Genomic DNA, 22,829 nt, shown 5'->3' with positions numbered 1-22,829 from the left:
TCTCTTCTCTTCTCTTCTCTTCTCTTCTCTTCTCTTCTCTTCTCTCTCTCTCTCTCTCTCTCTCTCTCTCTGGCTTCTCAGGGCAGCTGAGGGGTCAGTCTGGTCTGGTCAGGGAGGGGTGCGGGAGGTCTATGGATGAGACGGGAGGTAAACACAGGATTCCAGGGGGGGGGGGGGGGGCAGCAGCGGTGCAGGAGGGGTGCAGCAGGGGTGCAGGAAGGTAGGTCCGGGAGGTAAATACTGGATGCCGGGGTGCCAGTGATCCCGAACTGGGCGCTTTGTTGACTCTTCAGCAGACCAAACAAACTCTGAAACACACACACAGGTCACAGATGGGGATAAGTAGCCTGTACGCAAGCAGACGCAAGCACGCACGCACACACACACGCACGCACGCAGTGCCACCCATCATATGGGCCTCCAATGCTTTAACTCTCTCTCTCTCTCTTTCTCTCTCTCTCTCTCTCTCTCTCTCTCTCTCTCTCTCCCTCTCTCTCTCTCTCACACACACACACGTAAACATTTACATTTACGCCCTCATGCATTCACACATCATATGGACTTTCCATGCTCACCTTGTGCCATCTATTCTTACACACACACACACACACACACACACACACACACACACACACACACACACACACACACACACACACACACACACACACACACACACACACACACACCCCACACACACACACACACACACACTCACACCCCATGTGTGCGTCCCGTCCTCACCGGGTCTCTGCTGTCTAGACGTGGCCGACGGCGATCTCCAGCTGCTGGACCCTCCTGGTGGCTTCAGCCAGTGGCCACCGCAGTCAAGGAAGACACAGGGGCACAAAAACACACACACATCTCATACGTGCATATCACCATACGTGCATATCACTACCTTATTTTCCTGGGGGATGTTTCAAGAAGCTGGCTCAGTAGCGAACCAGGTTAAAGGGTCAGTTTGGTCAATTTCAACATGCAGTTGTAATGCTCACACTACCCTGGACTTGTCAGTGCCTGAGATTTTTTTTTCTTCTTCTTCAGCCGTTTCCGAGATCCTGGTCATTGTAATGGGGGCAGCGCTTTGTTTACATTTCAAAAAAACATTTTTATTTATTCCCAAAAACATCCAAAAGGTTATAAAACATCAGCAGACAACTAGCAAACAGCAGTACCTTTTGGGAAAATATTTGGAGTTGGCCTATGTTTCATTTTTAAAAAATGTAAACAAACGCTGCCCCCATTAGAATTGCTCATATCTCGGAAAGGGCTGAGCCGAAAAATGTGGCATCACCAGGTACTGACAAGTCAAGGGTAGCGTGAGCAATACAACTGCATGTTGAAATTGACCAAACTGTCCCTTTAAGTTACTGTAACCCTGATGTTGTGGTAAATCATCCAATAGAAGAGCCTGGAGTTCTCCTTTTCTAAACTAAAACCCCCAATGGTCTCAGTGTCCCGTCACACACATACACATACACATACATATACATATAGCTCTGGAGTTCAACATCAATATGGTGCATATTAAGGAGCTCTGGTACATAAAGTGCATTCATTAAGTGCATAGGCTACCTAGTACGGCCTCCTACAAACATAGATACATATTGGGAACATATGGGATAAATATGATTATTATGTTTGTGATTATGAGTATGACTATGATGATGATGATGATGATTATTATTGTTGTTATTATTATTATAAAGGATATGTCGAGCTGTGAGATCCTGCAGGGACTTCTGGGTAAGCTTCTGGAATGCCAGTCGAGCCTCACACTTGCAGGGGTCTTCAATCACCTCCACCTTCACCTCTTTGGAAACAGACACAGTGCCAGGAATTTATAATCGCTGCAATTGCCAAAAAACACACACACACACACACATTTCACTTTCTCCCTCTTTTGTAGACAAAGTGCAAGGAATTTACGATCGCTGCAATTGCCGCAAAACACACACACATTAGAGGCGACATACTTCCACCTGGATGCTTGGACTATTCCCCTGGACGCTTAGTCGCTACCGTGTTTAATCTCTTCTCTCTTTCTCTCTCCCTTCCACTATGTGAGAGTTATGGCTTATTTTTGGCAGCACTGGAGTTCTGTATTTGTTGAGCTCTGGGTCAACGTTTGGGTCACTTTAGTTGACCTGAGCTTTTCCAGATGTTGATGTGACAATATGCTCGTTCTACTCATTTCTTAGCCTCAACAGAAACCTAACGGTACCCCATGGCACATACTCTCTCTCCATACATATATATCTCATGTGGGCATGATGACACTAATACTTCAATGGCTACAGTTCATATGATGCATGCTGTAGGGAAAACTCGACATCTAAGCAAACAAACACACACACACACACACACACACACACACACACACACACACAAAAACAAAAAGCCTCCATAAACATTGACCCATGCCTAATTTACGCTAGATAAGTAAACAGGTGAGAACTACACGGTAAACAAGGGAACCAAGCCTTTTTCTTTTTAACACACGTCAAAGTTATTTGTAAAAGTGGACAATATACGGATGAGGAAAACCACCAGTGACCCCTGACCTCCTGTTAAGGTCACATGCTGCCACATCTGGGATACACGGAGGCCATATTGCCGCATGGAAACTAACCAGTCAGGAAGAAGCATTTTACCTCCAAAGCAGACGCTAATGACTACTCCTTGAATGAATGAAGCGAAGGACAGCACTCTTGGCAAATAAACAAAGAAAAATCTGAAGAGTGCTGTCCCTCGCATCATTCACTCATCTGTGTTTTGTGTAAGATTCAGCACCCAGACCTGTGTTAATCATTAGGTAAATTACCGTCGGTAATAGTGTGAGTATGTCTCCTTCCCTTGACTACCCCTTACCATTATGACCGCAGAGTACATATCGCAGTGTTAATTCGACACTTAGTGAGTTTAACATCTTCTAGAGTGCATTTGAACACAGTGTACTCTCTAAGTGATGAAGTAACACTTTGTTTTACTGTGTGTTGCCATAAACGTGACATTGATTTCGTAGGTGGCTCCTCAGCAAAGGGACCTTCTCCCAGCTGGCCTCAGTATAACTCACACTGCTCACTAGAGAGTTGATTGGTTTTTTTTCTGAAATGCCTGAACCAGTTGAAAAACCTTTAAATGAGATTCCACACAGTAGAGAGTTGGCCTGTTGAAATAGTAAATGGTAAATGGACTGCATTCATGCAGCGCCTTTCCACTCCATCGAGCACTCGTATTCAACCTCACATTCACCATTCACTCTCATTCACACACCGATGACCGTGGGTGCCACGCAGGGTACCACCCTGCCACCAGTGGACAATCTTCACCATGACCCAAGAACGTACACAGAATAAATGCAGAAAAAAAATACAATTTGGAAAAGAGAGAAGAGCTATAAGCTATGTGGAGCGGACAGGGTTGATTACATGTCATTAGCTGCTAGGGGTGTAAACCACAGCCTCCATGACGATACGATTCGATATCCACTCCTTCAGGCAGCGATTCAATTATTTTTGACACTTCAGAATGCCCCATGATACAATACGATTCGATTCGATCGTCAGCTGTTGGATCGATACATCGCTACATATCGATTATTATGTACACCCCCAGTAGCCGTAAAACATGTAAAATGCCGACTCCACCTCGGAGCCAAGTGCTACTGGCGTGGCTCCGAGCGTCCTGCTTACGTTGGAGGGAACATGTTCTCATGTCCCGGTTCAGGGTGTAGCCGTCCTGACAGTAACACATGTAGGACTGGCCGTTGCTCATGCAGATGTGCTCACAGTCGTTTCCCAGCGCACAGCTGTCCAGCACCTCCACGCCTGAAAGTAACCACGGTAACCACAGTTAAAGACCTGTTGCCTCAAAGTAACCATGGTAACCACAGCTGTCCACCACCTCCACACCTGAAAGTAACCACGGTAACCACAGTTAAAGACCTGTGGCCTCAAAGTAACCATGGTAACCACAGCTGTCTACCACCTCCACGCCTGAAAGTAACCACGGTAACCACAGTTAAGGACATGTGGCCTCAGAGTAACCACGTGTGGGGCCTCATGTATTAAGGAGCTGGTTCAGGAGTAAACCAGGTTAAGTTAAAGAGGTAGGTAACACTTCCAAATAAGGGGCCATAATTAACAGCAAAGTATCTATAACCTAATACTTTAGTAAGGGTTAATAATCATTACTTAACTCCACATTATACACATATTAATTGTTATTAATGCATATGTCAAACATTAGCAAGCAGTTACTTAACTATTAGATAACTATTACCTTGTGTTATAAGTTCATAGCACAACAATTATTTAACTAATAGATAAGTAAGGGTACAGTAATAGTTAAGTAGCTATTAGGTCATACTTAACTAAGGACCAAAATTAACACTTACTTAATACAAAAGTAAGGCATAACTAATGAATAAATAATACCGAAATATTGTCTGTAGATTGAGTACCCATCATGCACTGCACTTCTTGGAGCTAATATTCTCAGACATTAACTTAATTATCACAAAGGAATGGTTTAGTTTCTCCTCAAAACTATTACTCTTCATAATGTTCTGCATTTATTGTAGGGTTTTACCATTAAAACTAATAAGTGGTATATGAACAAATTACATCTCATCACCCCACCATCATTGAGAAGTGTACGTCCAATCCTTGCTATATAATGGCTCCTGTTGCCCTTATTACAGTGATTTGAATGAGTGAAAGCTAGATGTCACAGTAGATTAATTACTTAACTATTAGGTATGCGCAGCCAACTCTATTATAAGGGTCCCAAACACCAATATCTATGGATTAATTAACCATTAGTTATCCGCAGCCAACTCTAATATAAGGGTCCCAAACCCCAATATTTATGTATTATTTATCCATTAGTTATGCCATACTTTTGTATTAAGTAAGTGTTAATTTTGGTCCTTAGTTAAGTATGACCTAATAGCTACTAAACTATTAACTGTGCCCTTACTTATCTATTAGTTAAATAATAATATGCTATTGTTATCTAATAGTTAAGTAACTGCTTACTAATGCTCAACATATGCATTAATAACAATTAATATGTGTCTAATATGGCGTTAAGTAATGATTATTAACTCTTACTTAAGTATTAGGTTATAGCTACTTTACTGTTAATTATGGCCCCTTATTTGGAAGTGTTACCAAGAGGTAAATCATCTTGTAGAAAACTCAAGAAATGTATTGATGTATAAAGTACTCAACTGGAGTACGAGTACAAGTACAAGTACTTTATCAACAAAGTGACTTGAGTAGACCCGAGTTCATAAACTACTTACTTTAGTACAGAAAATAAATTGGAGTAAAAGTATTAAATTTAGCTTAAAACTTAAAAGTATTCTTAAATTGAAGTAGAGAAAAATAACACTCTGTTTAGATACTGCATTTTAAGATTCAAGATTCAAGATTCAAGATTCAAGATTCTTTTTAATAGTCCCGAAGGAAATTTGTCTTGGACATACATACTATTAGTACTTTAGCAGTGCTATACAACTCTGCCTGAAAGTAACCACAGTTAAAGACATGTGGCCTCCGCACTTTGACCTCTCCACATTCCACACGTGGGGTAGAAGTGAAAAGAACTTGAACTTGGCTGAACCTCAAATTAAAGGTGCACTGTGTAGGATGGTGGCCAGAGTAGGTATTGCACTGTGTAGGATGGTGGCCAGAGGAGGTATTGCACTGTGTAGGATGGTGGCCAGAGTAGGTATTGCACTGTGTAGGATGGTGGCCAGAGTAGGTATTACACTGTGTAGGATGGTGGCCAGAGTAGGTATTACACTGTGTAGGATGGTGGCCAGAGTAGGTATTACACTGTGTAGGATGGTGGCCAGAGTAGGTATTGCACTGTGTAGGATGGTGGCCAGAGTAGGTATTGCACTGTGTAGGATGGTGGCCAGAGTAGGTATTGCACTGTGTAGGATGGTGGCCAGAGTAGGTATGGCAACTATGCCGCCTATTGAAACTACCCCTAAAAAATGTATTGCAGTGTTTAATTTGTTCATTTGGACAATGATACATCTCTACAGCTTTTATGTGTACTCGCAATTGACTGTTAAGAGTTACTCCGTAGAAGTCTTTCAACTTCTCTTTTCATTGCTTTATTTTAAATCCCAAAGACTGACAGAGGACTGTGCATTACTGATTTACCATGCCAGTCTATTTCCAAGGTCCGGTGACAAAGATCTCTCCTCAAAACTTGCAGGGCTCAGTACCATGCCCCTGTTTGACACAATCACCTAATCATGATACACACCCGACGTTTAAGAATATCCAAGAGTAACTCTGCTGAGGTGAGGTTGTATAATCTTTAACAACCACTACACTGTAAAACATTGCAGCCAGTTAAACGTAAACAAGTAAGTTGCCCTGCTGCCTTACACTTTCAAGCTAATTCAACTTGAGTTGAGTTTAACCTATGGAGTCATGAGGAGTTTTTCAGATGATATGGTAAAAAATGTTCCAGAAAAACATCTTCTACCCCACCTTTAAGGCAGCAAGGTGACTTACTTTTTCACGTTTAACTGGCTGCAATGTTACAGTGTACGGGAAAGACATTGAGGGAACACTAGTGAGTGTTTTCTGTTTCCAGTGCCCTGAAGCCAGCTGAGAGGTAGTTATCTCGCTGGCTTGCAGGTTCTTACTTCTCCTTAAGGAACAGGATCTTAGGTCTGCGTTCAACACGTATCCATCGTAGCAGTCACACTCGTAGGAGTGCGCGTTGCTAATGCATACTTGTTCGCAGTCATGGCGACCCCTGTCACAGTGGTTCTGGTTCTGTCCTGCGAACAAGCGCCACGAAGGGTTAAAAACAAAACCACGAGCGCCACAAAGGGTTAAAAACAAAATCAAGAGTTGGGCTGTGGAAAAACAGCAGGGCGATATAAGCAGCACGTGAAATCGCACATAGAGAAAAAATAAACAAACATAAAGCCTGCTGTGTTAGAAGTTAGCGGTGGGTTTGCTTGGAGCACACTGCATACAGGAGGGGCCGTTTAGGGAGCACGTGAAACCCACTGAAACCAAAACCACACATGCACCCCTGCAAGAGGCCAGGTCAGTCAGTAAGTAGCTCTCACTTTACTTGACGGTAGAAAGGACAAGCGTTGGTTAAATAAAAAAGCCCAAAAACAAGCTGCCAGCTCTGATACTCTGATTTTAAGAAAATATGATTCACTTATAGTTCAAGCATGAGAGGACTTGGCAGAGGAGCTGATGGGGAGGGGGGGGGGTCAGTTGTCCCGGGCCCAGGAAGAAAAGGAATTAGGTCCTCAATAGATTGTAGCATACAGGACACCCAAACGAGAACACAAGAACGAAACAAACTTCCAAATGCATCGTTTTGTGAGTACAGACCATATTTGTACTCCTGTAGAATTTGGGTGTCATGGCATGTGATTGTACTGTATTGAGTTGGGAAGGCCTTTCAGATGACTGTCATCCTGTGCCTGTTCAACTATGTGGGTGGCCCTTTAAGTTGGCCTTGAGAACTCTGTACACCACAAAATGAGTTTTACTATGTGGGCTACTGTTCACACCAAATCCTGAAACCGCTGGATAGCACCACAAGCTTACAAGAAGCATAACCTATTAATACACAGGAGAGCAGAGGTGCCGTTTGATGAAGCGGGGAGCTGGCACAGCACATAGCAGACAAAACCATTACACACACACACACACACACACACACACACATACACACACACACACACACACACACACACATACACACACACACACACACACATACACACTGCTGTTAGCAGCTACGGTAGCAGCTACTGCTCTGGCAGTAGGCACTGAATACATTTGTCTTAACAAGAGCACAACCAGAGCTCAAAGAATAAACAACTTAGCCAAGCATGAAAGAAGAACCATGACACACACACACACACACACACACACACACACACACACACACACACACACACACACACACACACACACACACACACACACACACACACACACACACAGCTGTAAGCCAAGCATTCGAGAAGAGCCAGGACACTTTCAGCGGTAGCATATAGCAAGTTCTTCTTCAGCATTAAAAAGACAAAATACACAAGTAACAGCTGAAACATCAGAGCCTGCAGAGTCCAAAGCTGCTCCCACAGTTCTCCTCTTTGCCAGTGTGCAGACAGCGATTTGATTTGCAGCAAGACCCGCTCCTTTGGGGCCTTCTTAACGCACATGTTAAAAGTGCCAGAATGATGTGAAAATACCTACATTCATATTTTTAAACCTTTTTCTAGCGCTTTATTCATGTAGTCAGCCAAGCCAGAAGAATGTGAACCCTTCTTGTGGTTCCTTTAGGAGAAGAGATGGACACTACAAGCAGGAAAGCCGGCACACACATAATCCAGAGGCAGACAAACTGGATCGAGAAAGCAAATGACCTCAAGGATTCTTAAGTCATTCACTTTCAACTCTTTCAAGGTTCATGGTCATGGGGGAACCTAACAGTTCTCTGAGGAACCTTTAACAAATGTATAAAGAGAAAAGTTCTGGGAGGAGGCCCAAGGTTCCTTATTGGATTGGGTTCTTGGGTCCTCTGAGAAACCTTCAAGCACCCAAGAATCCAAAGGTTCCATTGCCAAAGGTTTGGTTCCATTGCCGTTGCCGTGGAAGAACCCCGAAAAGGAACCTGTTTCTCGAAAGCATCATTGCTGACCAGTTAGCAACTTACTAGGTTTCCAATGGGAAATTACATCGCAACCAAATAAATTGCTAACTAAGTTAGCTAACTAATCTAACTACAATGCTAACTAAGCTAACTAAGTTGTCGACAAAGGCACCCCAGAACAGGGTTTGCCCACCTCTAGACTACAGCGTTACAGAAGCAGCACGTTGGCTTGTAGCAGCAGCAGCAGCAGCGGCAGCAGCATCTTATTGGGCTTCTTACTTTTCAAGGAACATGTTTTCTTGTCCGGGTTCAAGACATAGCCCTCCCGACACTGGCAGTAAAAGGAGTTGGCGTTGTTGACACATATATGCTGGCAGTCGTTTCCCATGGCACAGGGGTCCAGACCTGCAATATACAGCCATGGGGGTTAAGACGTCAGTCAAGCAACACTCACGCCAGGCAGCCCATACGCCACATAGTAGCCTGGCGTGACCCGCCCATAACACCTCTCATCATTCGTATTCATGGTCTGGAGGTTCTATGACCAGACGCGATTAGAAGGGCGGGAGGATCGCACTCAGCTCTGGTTTGAAGCGATTGGACAGTTGTCACCCAATCGTTTGCTTATTGGCCGGCCGCCTGGTAGCCGACTAAACGCTCCCCAGAAAAGAAGCTCCAGACCATGAATACGAACGAAGAGAATTATAATGGGCGGGTCATACCAGGCTGGCCATATAGCACAAGCAGAGCAACATACAGGAGCAACTTCATTGGCTGGCCAATCACAAGAGATATGCAAGTGTGTGTGCGTGTGTGCATAGTGTGGGTGTGGGTGTGGGTGTGGGTGTGGGTGTACAGCAGAAGTCTCAACCTCAACACATATATGCTGTAGTGCTGGAGTAACAGATATATGCTTGAGGTTGCATGCAGGCACAATACAGATCAAACATACATAGAGCAATAATTCCTGCTGTCGCAACTGTCTTTGTCACAAATTAGTGATACATACAACAGGCTATACGATCATATTTTAATATTGCATAAAAAGATATATACAGTATATATTTCAATAAATAAATTATTTTTGCATAAAAAAACAGTAGATTAAACATTTTTTGTTTACAAACGGTATTTCATTATATATCATGTTTTAGCATAGCACAGCTACAGTAGAGTTAGTGCAACTGTGGGTATCCTTATGAACTTAGAATATTAGAACAGAATAATGGAATGTACACATTTGCAATATTGCATTTTTATGTAACCCTGTAGTGCATTTCAGTCGTCTTTACATATTGATTTTTAAAAAAAAAAATTGAAGTATGAAAGCACTAAAAAGTAGAAAATGGTGATGATCTACATGTCTATATGCATATGTGTTGCCTGAGCCATGGTGGGGAAATTGTTGCAAACAGCTTGTGTTGCCCTGCCCGGGAGCCAATCACAAGCTTCAGTACAGTGTTTACCAATAGGGTTGTCACCACGGCACCCAATTGGGTCACACGGCCCGTTTTAGCCAAACCCTATTGGTGCAGAGATGGGTGTCCGTGGCAACCAGACAGTATGGTTTCCCCAGACAACCATCTCGGAACACCTCAGCCGTAAAGCACTTTGGCAGGAGGACACCTGCTCAAAGAGAGAGCACTTCCTCTTTACAATCAGACAACACAATATCCTGGAGAGAGACAGACAAACATTAGTGACACTCAGCAAAGGCAATTAGCTAATAGCAAACATGAAACAAAACATTCACAACTTTAGAACAGCTTTTGGGGTAAAGGCTACTAGCTAATAGCAAACATGAAACATGGAACATTCACAACATTAGAACAGCATTTTTCCCCCCATACATTTCATTTTTTCATACAAAAGGACAAAAAAAGAAATACATGTAAATATTTCTGAGACAAGAAATCCGCTAAATGACAATGTCACCGGTTCCACTAAACCAGGACTTGTGTGCTGTGTTGTTGAGTTTTCCGAGAGCAGATCTATTATGTTTCCCATAGCTCCCTGCCTCGAATAGAGCTAAATATCTATAAAAATCTACAGAAACAGGCCGACTCCAGCCTGAGAGTTGATCTGAAGAATATATCATCACCCACAATATAATAGTAGTTTTCGCAAAGTCATTCATGCCTGGAGGCTAGGTTGGCCAACAGATAAATGGAAGCACTCTTCTGCTAACATAAAGGCCGGCTGGCGGAACAGAGGCAAGTACAAGTACACAAAACAGAAAAGTAATACCAGTGTGCACAGAGCACGGTACAGACCGGATACTATCTTTTTCAAGAAAGAAAGATCTTGTTTCAAGGATGCGTTCTCTCAGTTTGCAAAGCCTGCACTCATTTTATTAAGTTGTGTAAATAAAGCGTGCACACATTTACCTTAATTGTGGACACGTCTTATGAAGACGGTGCGCTCGTTGCTATTCAGTCATGCCCATGTTATATGTATACCTGGTGAGCACAATTTACTAAAGCATGTACACGATTTGTAAAATGTGCTCTCGTCATTTTGAATTCAAAGAATAAAACATGATTGTCCGATAACGTAAACACGTTTTAAACATCGTGGCCACGCTTTAATAAATTGTGCTCATGAGATACAAAACACACAAGTGCACAGCACAGCAGAGAACGCTGTTTAAGTAACTCAAGCCTACAATTTACGCAAAGGTGCGCATGCTCCGTTTTCACAAAGGCGCGGTTTAATAAATCGAGAATACGCTTTGCAAAGTATTGCCCCTTGCCTGCACTTAACCTTTTCATGTAGATGCAATCGCCAGCAATGCGATTCACTACTTGCTGAAAAAGCTTCATTGTAACAACATTGCTTTGGCTTTAAAAAGCGAAAAAGCGATTTTCTAATCATATTCCAAGTCATACCACAGACACAGAGGGTCTCGAGCCAGTGGGTCAGACAGAAGCTCACAAAGTACACAAAATAAGAGAAGTGTGAATGATATTATCCTTGTCTTACATAATAGTTTGTTAGCCTATCCAATAGGGCTGTCACGGTATGAAAATTTAAACTGACCATTATTGTGACCAAAACTTTTACGGTTTTCGTTATTATCTGTGTAATTATTATTGTCAGCACTTTTTACCGCAGTTATCGACTATCGTGACACCCCTTCTATGTCATCCCATCTCGAGGCTTTGTTTTGGGCCTACCACAGAGGGTCTCCCGGAACTTAGACGTGAGCTTCTCGATGACGCCAAACGACTCGACGTAGAAGACGTGGTCGTCCAGCGGCTGGCTGGCCATGAGCCTGAGCGACTGCATGTCGGCGCGGTCCACCCCCACCGCGTAGATCTCGATGCCCGAGCCACGCGCCGCCGCCGACACCTCCTCCACCTGGTCTTGTGGGCGCCCGTCCGTGACGATGATGGCCACCTTGGAGATGAGAAGGTGTGAGGTGCGCGCACATCCCAAAAAGCAATTGCAGTGGGTGCAGGATAGATATCAAAGAACGCACAAGGGAAAGGAAAAAAATATTCGCACACCACAAAAGCTCCCTTGTCATGATTTGATGACGCGGAAACGGTGTGCCAGTTTTTCATTAAATAACGTCAAGGGTGGCCCTAGCATGGCGCTAACAGTAGATGGGGCACTCGTCTACTACGCGGCTGATCCGGGTTCGATTCCGTAACTCTCCCTTAGCTTGCTTGCTGTCACTATCTTCGCTGTCCTATCTCGTAAAAACACTAATAAAGGCTTGAAAAGCCCAGAAAAACGTTATTTATTTAATAAATAAATAAATAAACAAACAAATCACGGCCAGGGAGCTATTGTGGTGTGCGGATGGATCACCTTGGAGATGCCCATGTTAGAAGGGCGTGCCCCCGACTGCACGGTGAAGCAGTCCTCCATGGCCGTGCGGATGGCGAGGCCCGTCATGGTGCCGGCGGCCAGGGGGTCGATGCGGGCGATGGCCTGCTTCATGCTCAGCTTGTCCGGGTAATCCTTCAGCAGGAACTCGATCTTCACCGTGCTGGCGTAGTTCACCACGGCAACGCGTGTGGCGTCAGCGCCCACGTCCAGAGTGTCCACCATGTCCGCCAAGAAGATCTTCACCTGTTGGAGAAACAAATATAAGCCTAAAGGAAGTATAAAGGAATCCCGCACACTGTCCATTCCACCAACAAGCTTTAATACAACGTTTCGGTCATCCGACCTAAGGTTGGATGACTGAAACGTTGTATTAAAGCAGGGGTTCTCAACCTTTTCCAACTTGGGGCCCACTCGAAATTCGGGGCCCAACTCTGACCCGATTACGAATAAAACTCACATAAGTCAGCAGCAACACACACCAAAATGTGATTATAATTTTTAGAATATTATTTCAAGGCCCACTTGGTATACCTTCAGGGCACACCAGTGGGCCCCGGCCCATAGGTTGAAAATCACTGTATTAAAGTTTGTTGGTGGAATAGACAGTATGCAGAGTTTCATTATACTTCAATGACAAGCCCACCTGTCCAAACTACAGATGTGTGCAAAATCGTCATTTTGAACTGAAGAGAAACAAATATTAACACTCTTTTCTCCCTCATTCTAAAGCACTGCTTAACAAAAAGGGGAGAAAAGACAAGTAGACCGCACATATTTAGTACATGGAACAAATTTTGACAATGAAGACAATAAAGTTTCTCTTAGTTTAGTTCAGTTTAGCTTAGCTTAGCTGAGCTGATCTTATTTTGTCTTGTCTTGTCTTGTCTTGTCTTGTCTTGTCTCATCTCATTCTATCTCATCTTATCTCTTGTCTGATATCATTTCATCTCATCTTGTCTTTACCTTTTCGAACTCCTGGGGCCGGACGCTGCGTGAGCTGTCGATGATGAAGACCAGGTCCAGGGGGCGGCTCCTGCAGTGGTTGTCGGTGGCTGTTGCGTAGAGCAGGGGAGCCCAAACAAGTGTCAGACATACACACATACGGTAGCCTATACAGTATACAACATAGCAACTCTGCCAATGTCTTATTTATATCTTAATATGTTTTGTTTAACTGCACACTGGAGACTGGTTCAATGCAATTTCAAACTTCAGTGTTAACCCTGTTACATAGATTTTTGACAATGAAGTAAACTTGACTTGACTTGACTTGAATACAGTGATGGGCAACTTGGATTCAGAAGCTCCAATCCAGTGCCGCGTATTCCAAAGGACCTGGTTTCACCTGTCCAATTCAAGCAGGTGATTGGCATATTTGGACAGGTCATTTGGAATGTATGGCACTGGACTCTAGCTTCTAAAGGCATGATTACACCAGACGGGGCCTGAGCGATTCCAGTGATGGATGTAATTGACTTTGTATTGAGTCGCTGGTGACAAAAGAGACAAAAGTGATGTGGGCGACTAGAGGCGATTTGAGCGACTTTGTAGTTGGCGATTTGAGCAACTTTGTAGTTGGCGATTTGAGCGACTTTGTAGTTGGCGATTTGAGCAATTTTGTAGTTGGCGATTTGAGCGACTTTGAGCTTCAGCGAATATTGTGCAGATGAGCTATGATGCGGTTCAGCCGCCACAGCCAATGGGAATGTTGGAATGCTTGCATTCTGCTTTTAACTGACATACTCTGTCACCTCTATCACTTGTATCGCTCTTGCTGCTCAGTCCAGCTATTCTCTGTCGCTTAATATTGAGACCACTGGTATATTCGTCCAGTACGTCCAGATTGCCTATCGCTGTATAGTCTGCTTAGGGCCCAATAGGAGTAAGTACATGCACAACATCTAAAATATTAACAACTTAACCAACCAATTTAAACTCATGCAGTATCTCTGCTTGGTGGGGGCAAAAAGAGATAAGTAGCTTACACATAAAACTTAATTTCCTTTCAGATTTATATGACATGTCATGCATTATGGATCTGGATACTACTTTTACAAATTCAAACATATTAAAACATGCTAGCATACATTTTAACAGATTTGCTTCAACTCTGTGAGACGAAACACATAATATATTCATATGTCATCAATAGATACTCTCACAAGGTCATGTTAAGAGACATTACACATTAGGTTTGATAACAAGAAGGTATTATAGTTGAGTTACCTTATTTGTGGTCGGGAGATGAGCGGTGACCATTAGTTAACAAATGCCACTGAGTTGGAGGCTGTTTGTTGTTGATGATGATGATGATGTTGATGAAGACGATGAGTAATGACAGTGGTGTCAATTGGGACCCTTTCTCCAAAAACACAGTGTCTGTGCAAGTCCTACAATTTGAACGTCACAGTGGTTTCCAATTATGCTACAGTGATTTTGAGAAAAAGGGTCCAGGTTTTGAAAGACATGGTATTAGTTGTTTGATATGAGCCTGTAAGTCGCTTTGGATGAGAGAGTCAGCTAAGTGGAATGTAATGTAACGTCATGAGAATGACCAACGGAATGCGTTTGGCGTAGCTTGTGTTGTGTTGTGAGGGACCTTTTGGGTTCTTGTCACTTTGATTTTGTTGCACCTTTCAGGTCTTTCTTCGCTGGTCTTGTTTTACGCCAAACTGATGAACATTTTTAACAACAAAAAAACCTTTTGTCTTGTTTGTTTGTTTTTTCAAATGTTTCAAATGGAAGGAAGCCCTGCTGTAGCATATTCTACCTGTGGTGGTGGGTCCACTTTGGGTACTGACCGGTAGGACCATGGCCGTGGTGGTCGGCGCCATGGTGGTTGGGATGGTAGTGGTGGTGGTTGGGATGGTAGTGGTGGTAGTTGGCTGCGGGGTAGTAGTCTCCGGCGGTGTGGTGGCCACAGTGGTTGTCGGCGGAGGGGGAGTAGTGGTGGTGGTGGGTATGGCAGTCACCGGTGGCATGACTAGCGGCAGCTGTTTACAAGGCTTGGGCACCACAACCCCCTTATATGGCGGCAGAGGCAACACCACCCCCTTATATGGCGGAAGAGGCAGCACCACCCCCTTATATGGCGGAAGAGGCAGCACCACACCCTTACTGGGCGGCAGAGGAGGCAACACTACGCCCTTACTGGGCGGCAGAAGAGGCAGCACCACGCCCTTACTGGTCGGCAGAAGAGGCAGCACCACCCCCTTACTGGGCGGCAGAAGAGGCAACACTACGCCCTTATTGGGCGGCAGAGGAGGCACCACCACCCCCTTATAAGGCACAGCAGGCTTTTGGTAAAAGTGGTTGACCCTTGGCAACACCGGGGCGGGGGCGGGGGCGGGGGCTGGGCCCTTGCTAAAGCGGTTGTTGTTGTGGTGGTAGTGGTGGTAGTGGTGGACGATGGGTGGCGTGGGCACAGGGGGCTGAAGCCGAAGTGGGGGTGAGATGGGCAGGGGGAGGGGGTAGGAGGGGCGGTGCACCAGGGGCGGGTGATGTATCCGGGGCGGCTGCTGATGGTGCTGCTGCTGGTTGTAGTGGTTGTAGTAGTTGTAGTGCGATGGAGGCAGCGGGGGACTTCGAGACTGGTGGTGGTGGTTTTGGAGGAAGTGCTGATGCTGATGTTGGGGCTGGTTCTGATGGAGCAGGTGGGGTTGGTAGTGATAGCCATTAAACCGGTAGGTAACGGCATGAGCTACGGACCACCAGAGGAGGACGAGGAGGAGGAGGAAGGAGGAAGAAGAGGAGGAGAAGGAGGAGGAGAAGCAGTAAAGCAAATTAGTGACATGGAAAAAAGCGCTTATTGGCTGGCAGCTGATTAGTTTTAAGCCTCGTAGTAAAGCGGCCTGGTCGTGCTTCGCTTCGTTTCATACAGCGTGTGTCTGGCTGTGTTTCCATTGACGGCGGCGACATAGGAACTGTATTGCCCTATCCAACCAGTGAAGAGATCGAGAGAGCGTTGGTCAAATATTGTGTCAATTCTTTTGGGCCTGAATGAAGCAACACTCACTCTGGTCCCTCAGCGCTCCAACGTTCAGCTTGACAGCATGGATGTAGGCTACATGTTGACATGTTTCATGGATGTAGGCTACATGTTTACATGTTTTGTTTTGTGTGTGTGTCCAGTTCTGGATGTTAAAGGGCAACTCCTGCCAATTTCAATGTGCTGTTGTATTGCTCACGCTACCCTTGACTTGTCAGTACCCGGTGACGCCACAGTTTTTGGCCCAGCCCTTTTCGAAATACGAGCTAGTCTAATGGGGCAACTTTTGTTTACATTTTTTAAAAAATGAGCATAGGCCTGCTCCAAATATTTTCCCAAAAGGTATCGCTGTTTGCTAGCTGTCTGCTGATGTTGCATAACCTTTTGGATGTTTTTGGGAATAAATAAAAATGTTTTTTTGAAATGTAAACAATGTTGCCCCCATTATTGTCTCTCTAGAAGAGACAATAAAGGCTCATCCTAGCATGTCAGTGAGAACACAGCCAGATCTTCCTAACAAAATGAAGTGAAGTATTCTGCCCTACAAAGATAAAGTGCTGTAACTACGCCAACATTGAAACTGAAAAGGCCTTTGAAGGTATTAGATTGGATATTGTAGTTACTGCAAACTTGTCATAGCAATATCTCTAAAACAGGGCACATTATCTATTGGACCTTAAGTCCAATGCCTAGTTACTACACTTTGCCTTTGCAGGGCACGATAAGGGGCTTGTTTTTCTGTCTTCATTAGTCAGACTTGAGGGGTCTCCAGTTAACAGGAGGAGTGGGCGGCATTCTACAAGCAGAGGGCCAACCGAATTGCATATTTATAAAATATGCTTTATATTGCAACACCTGCAAGTAATAGCGAAACCAGAGAATCTGGCAGCTGTATTGGCCCACTGATGTTAACTTGGCCAGGCCCTAGACCTCTGTAGATTTTTGGCTCTTATTCCTGCTTTTGGTTTTGTTGCTTATTTTATATTTTTTCCTATGGTTTGGAACAATAATAACTTTCTTTGGGTTTTAGTAAACGCACACTGTTTGAGGTGCGTACGGCAGACAATAGACTCAACTTGAAAAAGAAAGGTCGTCGCACACTCAGAACTTCATGCAGTTATTTAATTCGACCAACGTTTCGGCTTACGTCTTCATCAGGGTCATCTTATTGGAACAATAATAATAATAAAAAAAAACATAGGCCTAACGATATTTGATATTAAATGTCTTAGGCGGAGCAACATCTATAATATTCTATAACAATGTTGATATAAAGCAGGAGTGAGAAAACAATTTCTCCAAGTACATAATCAGCAGAGTTTAGTCAAAGTTTCGCCTGTGTGACCAAATCTAAGACAACACACTGGTATATTTTGTGAAACACCACATTAAAGTGTATTCAAGAGCTTCTGAAAAATGTCAAGACATGTAGATGCTGTCAACTATTCATGGTTTTACAGTTTGCTAGTTGGACTCTGAAGTGGCCTTTTAATCTATCCTTGGAGAGGCATCATTACGCACTCTTTGGCGCACACCGAACCCAGAGTAATATGTGTTTTTCTTACTCCACTTAAACAAAATAATCAATTAACAGTAATAATAAATAAAAAGCAAGTACCCATGCATGGCTTCAATTTTATAAATATTAAGGAATCTGCCAACTGTCTATTTTAGAGTAAACGTGGACACTTATACTTTTGCTGCGCTGTCCAAAAGTCAATGGAAAATAATGCAACTGAGCAGTTCACGTTGCATTTAATTCAGACACATTGCACTGTTAACTGAGCATTATTAGCAACACAGAGCGAGAGATAGAGGGAAAGAGAGAGTCAATGAAGAAGGGACAATGATCATGTCCCCGCTTGTATTTGTATAGCACATACGGTATCATATCCAACCACAGTTAATAAGGATGTGTAGCCCATGATGTTACGGGAGCATCATCTGTAGACCTACCTGCAGGGTTTAGAGTCCTCTGTGGTGAGAACGGCTGCGGTCTGCCACCAGTCCTCCGTTGTGCGTAACTTTGCGCGGCTACTTGTGCAGGGTCAACGTAAGTTCCACAAACCAACACCAGCCAGACCGAGAGGCCGTAGATCACGCTGCCGAAAAGGGTCTTCATTGTAGGCCACCTCTGGTCCGTGCGAAGTCCCAGACTATACTAGTTATTTCCACTGAAGTGCTACTCGGTTTTTACAAGGATGCCAGAGCTTGGAGACATTACTGACAGCGCGTACCCATTCTCTACCCAATCCAGAGAGGAATGTTCCACTGGGACACGCCCATTTTTCGGGATAAGGTGCGAGCCGACTGTTCTCGTCTTTCAGATGAAAAATGACAGCGATTGTAAACAGTCCAAAGCAAAGGAAAGGAAAGCATGGGCTACTTGCCATACCACTAAACATTTTGGGATGGTGAGCACAGGTTATTTTATACTTTACTCTTAGGGCAATAAAGTTAAATTGAGAAAAAATAATTGAGAAATTAAATTAATTGAGAAATGTCACTGAACTAGTAAAACAGTAGCCTGGCTCTCGCGAGACCCCGAGTGCTTCGAGTCAGGTTAGTAAAACAGTAGTAGATTCTCTCGAAAGAGGAAGGTCTTTAGTTGTTTCTCTTGCAGCCTTCAAGAAACAACTAAAGACCTTCCTCTTTCGAGAGAATCTACTAGACTAATGCTTGAGCTGGCCTTGCCCCAGGGCAGACTCTTGACATGATGTTTAGTTTAGTTTGTGTGTGTACTCGTTATGTACTCTTTATTTAAAATAAATAAATAAATAAAAAACTAACCCCTCTTTGCAACTGCACTTGTTGTTCTGTATATCTCCTGAGCACTTTGTATTTGCTTGTGATGTTGGCTTAATTGTGTCCTCTTTTGAAAGTCGCTTTGGTTATAAAGCGTCTGCCAAATGTAATGTAATTTAATGTTTACCTACCAACAATTTATTTTTAAGTCAAACGTGGTTGTGTCATCGAAATTGCACAAATGATTGCATATTTGGACCCCTGTAGGCTACGGTTCACTGCATGTCTTTGAGGACTAACAGCTCACAATTTACAACTGTAGTGGCGATTTTGGTTAAAATTTTCATTTTTTAAAATTACTGTACAGCCGTCTCCAAAAGTTTTGTCGCCTATCCAACAGCTAATAACCTGACTGTCAATTAATCACTTGGCTTCAGAAGTCACTCATATAAAAGCTACAACCCTCCTGAATGAAGTTTTATGTACAAAAATAACTTTGTTATTAGAGCATTTCAAATGGGCCTCTAGTAGTAGCTGGGAACCTCTGGTGTACTATTGGCTACAAACATTAAAAAAAAAAATCATGGAAAAATGTTTGATTACCCAAACCTAACCAAGCTGTTTCACACATTTATTACAAAGGAATATATGTTTTAATCCATATGTTTAATCTTCAGACATTGCTAATGGTTTATTATTAGAGAATGACATGAAATCGGACAGCTCTGTTTTGGCCCTTTCCAATGGTTGGTGTATGACACTTGTTGCACTGCCACCTCAGCCATGCTTTAGTGCTAAGTGCCATACTGTACAGTGTTGGAAAGCTTACGGTAGACTATTCTCCTTCCCTATCGAGATGGTGGAAATGCTCAAAACTGATTGCCCCCCATTTTGGGGAGAATGTCAAATTTTGTAGATGGGTTGCCTGGCCAGACTAGAGACTTGCAGTGATGAGAGCCAGGCTAGTTATGTCCTTTACTGTACAGAATCAGTGGAGACAACAATAACAAGTTTACTGATTTCAGTAGGCCTACCTGACTTTGTTTTCATTTCTGTTATGTCTGCACTGCAGAATCATAGTTGAGGAGCTTTGCTACCTGACAGGGCATTTGAGCCTTTTCAAAAAATGTGTCCTTTTGATGAATATTTACTGTACCACCACCCCACCACCAATTCCTCCAGCATTCTTGAATACTGCATGTTCATGAAGGGGCCTCCTATTCATGCACCAGCCATGTTGATCTGCGATACTCAACCCACCAGGGCCGTGCACAAGGCCCCATGTCTAGTGAAGTACGTAGGATGGCTCGCGAGGCTAATGCACAAGGCCCCATGTCTAGTGAAGTACGTAGGATGGCTCGCGAGGCTAATGCACAAGGCCCCATGTCTAGTGAAGTACGTAGGATGGCTCGCGAGGCTAATGCACAAGGCCCCATGTCTAGTGAAGTACGTAGGATGGCTCGCGAGGCTAATGCACAAGGCCCCATGTCTAGTGAAGTACGTAGGATGGCTCGCGAGGCTAATGCACAAGGCCCCACGTGACGTCTAGTTTTTCACATCAACACACCAGGCCATCATGTCCTGAGTTTAGGTGTTTAGCGAGATACAATAAAATAAATGAAAATAAATCATTCAAATCAGTTACAAATCATGGGTGCCATCTGAAGAGTTCTCAGTCTGGAATGAAATGTGCTCAGTGGGATGGGTTATTTTATCTGCAGGCCCGTTTGAAGATCCTTCCAAGTGGTGGGGCAGACAGAGTCTACAAAGGCTCTTTCTCCTTTGCTCTCTGCATACACATGGACCAGAGAACAGAAAGTGCATAATTCCCACTTCAGAAAGTGCATATTATTATAATTCCCACTTCACAGACACAAGCGCAGACCAAAAGAAGGCAACGTAGGGGCATTTGATGGATACAAATGAGTTTTTAAACTTTTATTTAAGCCATTCTGTGAAATAATGTGCATGTGTGTGTTTGTGTGTGTGTGTTTTTTCTTTAATCCACAATGTTTCAGACTGCATGAGGGAAAATAAATCTACAAAGTAAAAGAGGCAAAAGAAGCATGCAGCATCACGGATGATCACTAGAGTAGCCATTACACCCTGCAACCACAAGGGGGCGCTCCCGTGCCGTTGAGACCAGAGCCGTATCTGATTGAGACACCTGGTGTTTCTCAAAGTAAAGTGTTCTGGCCTTGCTAGTGCAAGTATTAAGTAACATTTTTCGAGGATTTCACCAAAAACTATCCAATAACTAGTTCTACGAGTAATTAATAACCGGATGCTCCTTGATGAAATCCATGAAAAATGGGCGTTCCTCATCCGAGCAAGGCTGGGACACTTCACTTGGAGAAACACCCAGCCCAGGGAGAGCAAGGCTGGGACACTTCACTTGGAGAAACACCCAGCCCAGGGAGAGCAAGGCTGGGACACTTCACTTGGAGAAACACCCAGCCCAGGGAGAGCAAGGCTGGGACACTTCACTTGGAGAAACACCCAGCCCAGGGAGAGAGACACCCCATCTCTGCACAACTCACTGGCCAAAAGGAAAATGCAAACCTCAAGGTGGGCTACTGGCTAGTATACACAAGTAAAGGGTGAATCACAACAATAAAGACTGCAGCCACCATGGGAAGAAAAGAAAGAAACTCGGCCTGGTGGGACAAGAGCAGCCAGGTCAAGCGGAAGGTTATTTCTCCAATAAGTAAATATATATATCCTTATTTATTTCTTTTTTTAAAAAGTGCTACTACCCTCTTTTCTCCAGAGACTTCAAAAACACGGTTAAGATTCAAACCTTTTTAAAATTAATTCATTAATCAAAAACACACAATACATACTTAAAATGGGAAAAAAAACATTACAAAGGAGAAAAAAAACAAAAACAGGCAAAGGTGAAGAGCGATTAAGAATCCAAATGGATTGTCTGAGGAGGTCTCGTCTCGTCTGCAGCTAAAGTGCCTCGAGTACCTCCACCACCAGGGGGCAGCACAGGCTATGGTGCTGGGTATCCACTAACATCTGGGGCCGATAGTAAGAAGCTGCTTCAGGAGTAAACCAGGTGAAGTCAAGACATAAATCATCTAATAGAAGAGCCTGGAGGCCTGTGTGTTCTGAAGAAAACGTGGACTCCAGGCTCTCCTATTAGATGATTTACCTCTTAACATAACCTGGTTTCCTGCTGAAGCAGCCTCTCAGTAGGTATACCCCTCAGAATAGGCTCCGTTAGCAGTGTGTTAAAATGTACACAAGGTGTGTCAACAAGGTGTGTCTCCATTAGCATCACTAAGACGTCAAAAGAAAACCTCAACAACGCGGGCGGGAGACACAGAAGCCAGAAACAGACACAACCTAAAGGAAGTGGTGAAGAGGGAAACACCAGATAGTTATATGAGGAGGAGGAACGAGAAGGCAAGAAAATAAGGTGACAAATCTTTGTTTTTTGTCTTTTTTCTATTTCCATGTTATGCATCTGTCTTCTGTTATGTACACGAGCTGGCGTCCTCCTCGGCTGGCTGATGTGGAGAGATCTCAGTCGCCTGAAACATCTCGCCTCTCTGACGTCACCTGAACACCACTCAGGGTGGGGCGGTGA

At 43.8% G+C, this 22,829-nt stretch overlaps 1 protein-coding gene across 1 annotated transcript; it reads right to left on the bottom strand.

Annotated features, from left to right (window-relative positions):
• Nucleotides 1–202: 202 nt before the first annotated feature.
• matn3a (matrilin 3a) lies at nt 203–18,625 on the bottom strand. Its single transcript, XM_063222585.1, has 8 exons — nt 18,443–18,625; nt 13,462–13,550; nt 12,478–12,741; nt 11,838–12,060; nt 8,941–9,066; nt 1,718–1,816; nt 745–814; nt 203–308 (listed from the first exon to the last, which is right to left on the bottom strand). The coding sequence occupies exons 1-7, from the start codon at nt 18,606–18,608 to the stop codon at nt 759–761; spliced, it is 1,023 nt and encodes a 340-aa protein (XP_063078655.1). The 5' UTR covers nt 18,609–18,625; the 3' UTR covers nt 203–308; nt 745–758.
• Between the last annotated feature and the right edge of the window lie 4,204 nt (nt 18,626–22,829).

This window comes from Engraulis encrasicolus, chromosome 18 (assembly GCF_034702125.1).
Source record: "Engraulis encrasicolus isolate BLACKSEA-1 chromosome 18, IST_EnEncr_1.0, whole genome shotgun sequence".
NCBI lineage: Eukaryota > Metazoa > Chordata > Actinopteri > Clupeiformes > Engraulidae > Engraulis > Engraulis encrasicolus.
This window is presented reverse-complemented; position numbering and strand designations above follow the sequence as displayed.

Coding starts and splice junctions, on each gene's coding strand:
- matn3a (XM_063222585.1), bottom strand. CDS start 18,608: ATGAAGACCCTTTTCGGCAGCGTGATCTACGGCCTCTCGGTCTGGCTG. Junction 13,551..18,442: donor GAGGACTCTAAACCCTGCAG/GTAGGTCTACAG, acceptor TCTACGCAACAG/CCACCGACAACCACTGCAGG. Junction 12,061..12,477: donor CTAACATGGGCATCTCCAAG/GTGATCCATCCG, acceptor CTCATCTCCAAG/GTGGCCATCATCGTCACGGA.